This window comes from Pinus tabuliformis, chromosome 8 (genome assembly GCF_031772625.1).
Source record: "Pinus tabuliformis cultivar Carrire ecotype Pingquan chromosome 8, CPIR1, whole genome shotgun sequence".
Taxonomy (NCBI): Eukaryota; Viridiplantae; Streptophyta; class Pinopsida; order Pinales; family Pinaceae; genus Pinus; species Pinus tabuliformis.
In genome coordinates this window covers 207,867,185-207,876,266 of record NC_142294.1, presented here as the reverse complement: position 1 = coordinate 207,876,266, position 9,082 = coordinate 207,867,185, and the positions used below count along the sequence as shown (strand labels likewise).

At 39.6% G+C, this 9,082-nt stretch overlaps 1 protein-coding gene across 1 annotated transcript; it reads right to left on the bottom strand.

Moving 5' to 3' along the window:
• Positions 1 to 540: 540 nt before the first annotated feature.
• Positions 541 to 3,648, bottom strand: LOC149234867 (putative disease resistance protein At4g27220). Its single transcript, XM_089461257.1, has one exon. The coding sequence runs from the start codon at positions 3,514 to 3,516 to the stop codon at positions 1,285 to 1,287; it is 2,232 nt and encodes a 743-aa protein (XP_089317383.1). The 5' UTR covers positions 3,517 to 3,648; the 3' UTR covers positions 541 to 1,284.
• Between the last annotated feature and the right edge of the window lie 5,434 nt (positions 3,649 to 9,082).

Here is a 9,082-nt window from a genome sequence, read left to right as displayed (position 1 = left end):
TCTAAAAGAGATTTGCATCTCAAGAGATTTGATCCCTCTTGGTGACACTTGATAGATATAGAGTTAAAATAAATTTACACTAATTTAATTATTAATTTAATTTTAATTTTTAATTTTATATAATTTAAGATAGTAAAAAATGTTTTAATTAATAACTATAATTATTTATTTTTATATTTTATTTATTTATTTTTATTTATTTTTATTGTTATTTAATTTAACTAAATCAAAATATTTACATGACATAACATACCTAACCTCTCTCAAAACCCAATTAAAAAAATAAATTTATAATTTAAAAATTATCAATATCACTATTTAAAAAAAATAGATTTATAATTTAAAAATTATCAATATCATTATTTTTTGAAAATACATTCCATCAAAATTCATCACTTACAGCATAATAAAAAAATTATATTCACTTACAACATAATAAAAAAATTATATTACATTATATTCACTTACAACATAATAAAAAAAATTATTTCCGTTGCAACATAATAAAAAAATTATATTACATTATATTCACTTGCAACATAATAAAAAAATTATATTACATTATATTCACTTGAAACATAATAAAAAAATTATATTACATTTCAGGATCATCTTCTTCACCCTCCTTCATGTTCTTCTTCAGCTTCACCATATTCTTCAAATTCACTATCTTCAAAGTTCCATTTTAAAAAGGTGAGAGAGTTTGGATTTTACATCATCATTCTCCCAACTTATTCCATCCCACCAATCTGACTCTCCTTCAATTACCTCCAACTTAGGTAGCTTCTCCATTTCTTTTGGCATTCTCCGTAACAATGTACACCCTCTGATCTCTATACGTTCCAGATTAGGCATTGTTTCTTCATTCCATACACTCGATGGTCTTGCAATACTCTCTGCCTTCTCTAAACCTCTAACTCTCAATCTCCTTAACATTGGAAGACTGCTGATCTCAACAACCTCCAACTCAGGGCACTTGGAAATCTGAATGTACCCTAAATCAGTGAGCTCCTCGATTCTCAATGTCTTCAACTTGCCGCAATCTGAAATGTTTAAGCCGTGCAGTTGCGGCATTGTTTTTGCATTGCACACTATACTCTCTAAGCTCTCTAGGGAGGATAGATCTAATGTCTCCAACTTCGGAAAACCGTCACGTGCAGCCTCGCTCCCAATCTCCAAGGCTGGAAGCTCCTCTAATTTCATACACCTTACCAATTCCAAATGCTTCAAATTTTGAAACTGACAAATACAATTTGGTAGACTTACACCTTCATAGTCTACTAGCTAAAGACTCTGCAACTCCTTCATGCTCTGCATGTTGTGTGGAAGGATATCTAGCGCCGCATCATCTCTATTTTCATCTTCGCCCCACTGGAAGCTTAAACTTAATTTTCTCATCTTTGACCACGTACTCATTGAACCCCCTTTAATTTCTGGCTTTACTGTGACATTCAACTCGATCAGATTGGAAAGATTTGTGAGATCCTCCAAACTCAATGGAATTGAGTTTCGAGGCAACACCAGTTTGTTCAATGAAGTGAGTTGATAGATTTGATGTGGAATCACCCTGACAGAACCAGAACCCCATACTGTGAGATGTTTAAGATTTTTCAGCTCCCCTATCCTATCAGGTAAAAAATCTAGACTTTCACAGTTGTCGAGATTCAAAAATTGAAGATGTGAAAGGTTGCATATGCTATCAGGCAAGTGCTTTAACCGGTTACAATACCTCAGATTAAGAAACTCAAGCTGTGTAAGTTGCCCCACTGTTGTTGGTAATGTTTCTATTGAGGTGAACGACAGATCCAGAACCTTGAGAGACATGGAGTTTACCAAAAACCCCTCTGGAATTTCCTTCAACCGTCTGTTTTCGGCCAACACTAAACTGACGAGTGTTGGACACTTCAAATCTGTTGGCAGATCACTAATTTCATTGCCGAGAACGGAGATTCTTTTGCGATCCCTGGTCTCTTCTTCACATGGAAAATGTTGCAGACCTTGACCTGCTTCAAATAACCAGTTCTGCTCTCCTTGGCCTACATGGATTGCCATATCCCGTAGTACATCATGAACTTTTATGCAGTACTTCTGCCCACCAACATACTCAATCAAGCACCTATCTACGAGTGCTTCTATGTATTCCCGCCCAACATCCATGAAGTAAGTTGTCCCCTTTTGAGGCACCAATCTTTCTGCTGTCCACATCTCCACCAGCGTCTCCACCTCAATTTCTGCATCTTCAGGAAAGGCAGCACAATATAAGAAACACATCTTCAGATTATCGGGCAAATCATTGTAGCTCCATCGTATGCGCTGATAGAGCTCTGCATCAATGGTCCTGTGAGTGGAGGGAAAGGATGGATCTACATTTTTCATCAAAACTAAAGCGCGACTCCACTCATCAGCAGTCTTTTTCCGAGCCATAGTTGCAGCAACTGTATTTATTGCCAAGGGCAACCCCTTACACTCCAAAGCAACTTGTCTAGCAATAACCTCTAGATTATTGTCTGGAGCAGCCCCACATCTAAAAGCTCTTCTCCGGAACAGCTCCCACCCTTCCTCTGTGGACAGGGGTCGTATCATCATGCAGTACTCTTTTTCTGCCATTAGTTCGACTACATCTCTGTAGCGACTCGACATTAAGAGTTTGCTGCCGTTATCATGGCCAAAGTTGATCCCAACTTCATTCAGATCAATTGGATTCCACGCATCGTCCAGCACAAGTAGAAACCTCTTATTTTCAAGAGATGCATACAATTTCATTTTTCGCTGGTCAACAGTAGAACTTGACTCAAATTTTAAATTCAGGGACTCGGCAATGGTATCCTGGAGACTTTGAATCTGATAGTTTTGAGAAATGGTATACCAAATGACGAAATCGAAGCTACCACTCACCTTCTTCTTGCAGTTATTGTAGATGAGTTGGAGTAATGCCGTTTTGCCGACACCCGCCATGCCCCACACACCAACCACACGAGCCAAGGGATGAGGTTCGTCAAGCCATGCGCTCAGCTGCCTCTGAGCAGCCTCGATGCCAGTCCCCACAAAGCCGGATTCCGGAACAGGTTGAAGAAGCGCATCTGCTTGAGGCTGTGCGGACCCCACAATCTGTGCAGTATCAGCAACTGTTGAAAGATCAGACTGAAGCTGTTGGAAGAGCTCAGCAAATCCGGTCTTCCATTCTCTGATATCTGCGGGGATGTTGGGGCTGAAAAAAAGGCAGCAACCGCGACACCGTTGTCGCTGTCTGTTGGCGCGTTGGATGAGAGTTTTGACTTCTTCAAGGGCATTGTTAATCCTTCCCAAACAATCTTCCACCAAATCCGGCAGCTTCTTTTGTTGATCTTCGAATTGGGTTTGAATATGGCGCAACGACCCTTCCATACGGTCGAGTTCATTGTTGAGAAGTTGAAGGTTCTTCCCCAACTCCCTCACATCCTTCAATTGTTGGCCCAGGATACCGATAATGGCGTTAGTGGCGTTTGTGGCTAATCCGGTACCAAACTCCATGGCCATGTTAGCAAATGGCAGAGACAGAATGGAAAACCTGTGAAGATTGGAACGAAAACAAAGGGCGCAAGACAACAGGGACGAAAGAGGAAGCAAGCGCTGTGGGTTGGATGAGGCTGCGATACAGAATCCATGAATTATAAGAAGCGTTGGTTGTTTCTGATGGTGGGGCATCCATTCAAAGAAAAGAAAAGAATGGAATAATGTGAAATGAAATGAAATTTAATTTTAACATACACGTGCCCAGTAAGCCTCAGTAAGAGAAAGAAAAAGTTAGTGCGCCGTGGGCCCCGAGGGCATAATAATTATGGTACAAAACTCACTTTGTAAAAAGTTTATTCCATTACTCACTTTGTAAAAAGTTTATTCCATTACTATCACATCATCGTTGTCGTCATTGTATTCGCTTAACCTGGGAAAAGAAAATATCGAGCACATCACTATTTCACAGAAAATTAAAATTAAAGTTATTCCAATATTAAAGTATCCCAACGCTAGCATACCCTGCACCACTGGACATCAATAATGACAAAGTAAACAAAATATCGGGACATCACTATTTCACGGAAAATTAAAATTAAAATATCGGGACATCACTAGGGCATCAATAATGATAGAGAGTAACACAAGTGTTGGATGTTTGTGCATTAAAAAAAATGTAAGTAAAATAATTCAAAGAGTTCTTTTTTAATAACAAATAATGGTAATAAAAATGACACTCATACTTAGTGTCCCTATTATTTAGTATAATTATTAAATATTAAAAAATATGGATTAGTTAGCTGTCACATTTGAATAAAGGTTACAGAGTGGCTATAATTATTAAATATTAAAAAATATGGATTAGTTAGCTGTCACATTTTAATAAAGGTTACAGAGTGGCTATTCTGGTTTATTTTAAATATATTTAAATTAGAATAAAAAAAATAAAATCACATAATTTTATATTAAAAAAATTTACAATTAAAATATTAAGATAATACATTATTGCATTATATTTGGTTAGGATGAGATATAAGATTAATTATCTAGAAGATCACCATAATCATTAGAACAACACAACCATGAAATTTTTAGATTATTTTTTTATTTCTTTCCTTTCATAGCATTGAGAGACTTTTGGATTCGTCACTTTATAATATAATAAAAAAACATTTGGACAAAATTTCTTAAGTAGGCTCTTTGATTTATGAGAAGAACTAGTTTTGGCCTTTGCATTTTAAAATTTCCCAAAAAAACATTACTCAATTTAATATCATTCTTGTGATTCTTTCAAATTAGATGAGGTTGCTATTAAGTTTTCCACTCTAAATCATTTTGTGCAAGTACCTCAAGTAATCTTTACACTTTTATCATTGCATAATTATTATTTCACTGCTTGCGCGGTGACATCTATGATCGGTCGAGTTCTATTAGTTTGTTCATACTGCAATTTTTTTTCATTTTTGTATAGTTAACATTATACTTTTCCTTGAAAATTTTCAGGTGACATAAGCCCATTGTTGCATCCCCGTCTACAGGTTTCGAGGGTGGACGTCATCCCAACAACGGACAGATTAGTATAGGTACAATGCAATTATGTCGAACATAAGCTTGCATTGAATGAGTCGTCCCATCCCTCCGCCATTTTGTACTTTCCCAAAAAATTTCATGAGCTCCTCAATCTCCTAACCATGTGATCCTATTGTTGGAGATCAAATGCAGGAGTTTTGTCTTGAAATAAAATTGTCCCCTATAAAATTTAAATTATTTTTAAATTTTAAATAATTATTAACTACCCTATTACGCAGCGTGAATGTTAAATATTAAAATTAAAACAATTTAAATCCAACGATATATACACAACATTAAATGCTACTTACCATAGTGGACATCCAAAATTTAACTAAATTGGACTTCACTTTTTACAAAAAATCAAGCTTCTTATCACTTGTTGCTAAGTCTATGGTGGTTCAAACGGATATATTTTTACAAGCCTAATTGTATTCCCATATCATGACGCCAGAGATTATTCCAGATCTCGACTACCATTAGTGCTTGTTTCATTATTATTATTATTTTAGCAGCATGTAGTCTGTTATTGTACAGGTAAAGAATGCAGAGTTGGTAAAAGATATACCATTGTGCGATAGGAGACTATAGTACAGGGGCGCCAAATATGTCTAGATGGCAGGGTGCTCGCCTTTTTTTCCTTTTTAGTGGAGCATTCGCTTAGCAGAGCCAAGGTTGTAATCCAACTACCATTTTCAGTCGGCTCTCACAGCGGCTATAAACTACCTATAGCATCCATTTATAATAACAGTGGAGTTGAATATGAGAGTATCAATGGAGGCTAATAAGCGTTTACCAGGGTCATGGCTCCTCCTGGCCGTTCTGGCGATGGTTCAACAATTGCCTGCAACAAATCAAAGGAAATAACAACACAGTTCCAAACTCATTTACATTTACCGAAATAAGTGAAGGTCATGGCCTTTGTTCCACTCAGCCAAAGTAGTGTCACTCTCGACTATAGTCGGCCCTGACTTGAAATCGGGTCACCTCCTGATCCAGGTGGATATTGGTGGCCACCCGCCAATTCCACTTGGACCCCCACCATTGCTTCTTTCAGTTTTTCAGTTTCCTTAATTGTAGCACAATTTACTATTTTTAGAAGTTTTTCAGGTCCTAAACTTTCGGAGTCGTTTTGAGGCCCTAAACGACGTTTTTTTGGAAATCTACCACCAGCGATTTTGAATTTATAATCATCTTTTCTGTCGTAGTCCTTGGAGAGATCTTTCCAACGGGCTATCATGCGTGTCAAACGGAGATAATATGACCAAGTCGTGACCTCGGGAAGTTGGTTGTCCAACTCATCCCAATGGGGCTCATAAACTCTTGGTGTTACATCTCCTTGGGTTAGGGTTTTGGTTGTTTAGGGTTTGCTCTTATTGTTCAATAATAAAAAGGCCCTTGAGCCTCATTGTAAGGCAGTTCAGAGGCATGTAGCCACCACATCTCTTCTCAGAGATAAGCTACCATCGCCTTAGCTGGTTTATTTCTATTCCTGTTTGTAAGCATATTTCAATATTTTACATTAATGAAATGAAGTATTATTTCCGCTGCATCTCTGTGTTTATGGTTATCTCTGTAATTTGTTGCGTTCATGTTTAAATCTGGATCAATGGTATCAGAGCGGTCTGCTTTTTTTCCTCTGTTTTTCTTTGCATGTCCCCAACGAGGTCGGGATATAAGGAGTTAGGGCTCAAACTGGTCAAACCTTTGCAAGACCAGCCTCACAAATCTCGACGGCCTCCCATGGAGGATGAAAAGAAAGACGAGGGGGTAGGAGATCCTATCAAAATCTTGCTCGAAGAAGCCCTCGAGCGAAAAAGGAACACGATGATGGACAAATTTTCCCAGATCCTTCAACGACTACCCAGGGGCGACACATCGGCTTCCAACAGCTACTCTAAAAACACCACATTGTTTAAGGTACAAGTTAATTTTGAAATCCCCATATTCGAGGGTCAGATAGACATAGATGTTGTCGATAAATGGTTAAATCTGCTAGAGGGTTATTTTTCTTTTCATGATTTTTCTAGTCGAGAAAAGATTATTTTCGCTCTTCTCAAAGCAGCCCCCCATGTCAAGGATTGGTGGGAAACCTACTGCGAGCAGAAGGATGAAAGTACAGGCTTACTATTTTCAGTCGCACCCACTTGGAATTCATTCTGGGATGCCATCAAGGAGAAGTACTACCTTGTCGGAAGCTATGAGGATCAATACATAAAGTGGACCACGCTGCGGCAGGAAAGGGACCAAGACGTGCTGGATTTTACCAATATTTTCCATACCCTTTGCACAAAGTTGGGTATCAAGGATATGGAGCAACATTTGGTACTCAAATACCACGGCTGCCTGCACAAGTACATCCAGGAAGAAATAGAATTCCTGAATATCTCCTCTCTTGGCACGGCATACCGATATGTCGTCAAGGTCAAGAAAAAGTTTAAACAAAAGAAGCAAGTATTTGGATCTGTGAATCTGAAGCAAGGGAAAGGTGCCCCCAAACCGTATAACAAAGGACAAAGCCAAGGCGGGGCGGCCCAAGACAACCCGCCAAAGCTGCAAGCAAAGAACAGTGTCGCAAAGCCGAAAAAGGACACGGGAAAGTGGTGTGAGTTCCATAAGAGCTCCATTCACAACACAAGTGAGTGTCGGGCCAAGAAGTCACTGGTGGCCGAGCTAAAGGTTTCAAAATCAGATGCATGTTCCGACTCTGAGTCAGAACCCGACAAGGGGAATGACAAAGGGAAGCATATTATCGATGTGGAGCCCAACGCCACCGTTGCCACCACGAAGATCCAGAAGGAGGAACCCGAAGATCCAGAGGAGGAGGAGCGTCTCTTCCACTCCCAGATGTGGGTAAGGGGTTCCCCGCTACAATTCATTGTCAACAGCGGGAGGCAAAAGAAACCCATTTTGGGAGATGTCATGAAGCGACTAGGCTTATCGACCACAACACATCCACAACCGTACACCATCTTCACCTTCCATACAACATCAAGCCCTTCACGGATGAGGTATTATGTGACATTGCTCCCCTTGAAGTTTGTGATGTATTATTAGGACAACCATACTTGTGGAAGCGACATGCTGTGTATGAATCAAGGCCCATGCTGTTATTGTTACTTTGGGAAATAAGTAGTATAGGATACCAGAGGTAGCACCGCCTACCGTCATCTCTTTGGTTACTGCAAAACAATGCAGTAAGCTCATTTCCAAAACCAGGAAATTTATTTTCCTAATGATATGCCCTCAAGGAAAGAAGAAGACAGTGGCCACGACCTCCAGACAAGGCCCCTCCGCATGACAACTACAGATGGACAAGGTCGTGGAGGAGTACGAGGACATCTTCACCTCCACCGCAAGGGTTCCTCTGCACTTTCAGGTCAAGCACTCCATCAATCTGACCCCAGGTGCATCGCTACCCAATGGACCAATCTATCGGCGCTCCGTTCTGGAGAACAATGAAATCAATAGGCAGATTCAGGAGTTGCTGCAAAAGGTCACATCCATCCGAGTTCATCACCTTGTGAGAGCTCAATCGTGTTGGTACAGAAGAAGGATGGGACTTGGAGACTCTGTATTGACTATCGGGTGCTGAACAAGTTTATTGTCCGTAATAGGCACCCGATCCCATGGATTGATGACCTCCTGGACCAACTGAAGGGGGAAAAATATTTCACCAAGATCGATTTGAAGTCAGGATATCACCAGTTACCAATCGAACCCTCCAATGTGTGGAAGACTGCCTTCAAAGCCAAGGAGGGCCTTTTCGAATGGTTGGTTATGCCTTTCGGATTAACGAACGTTCCTGCAACCTTCATGAGGTTAATGGATGACATCTTGCGGCCATTCACTAACTCATTTGTAGTGGTATACTTGGATGACATCCTGATCTTAGCCAGAGTTGGGAAGAGCACTTCCACCACATCCGACAGGTTCTCCAAACACTGCGGGAACACAAGTTATGTGCCAATTTAGAGAAATTCACTTTTGGCATGACCCAGGTTCAGTATCTGGGATACAT

Coding starts and splice junctions, on each gene's coding strand:
- LOC149234867 (XM_089461257.1), bottom strand. CDS start 3,516: ATGGCCATGGAGTTTGGTACCGGATTAGCCACAAACGCCACTAACGCC.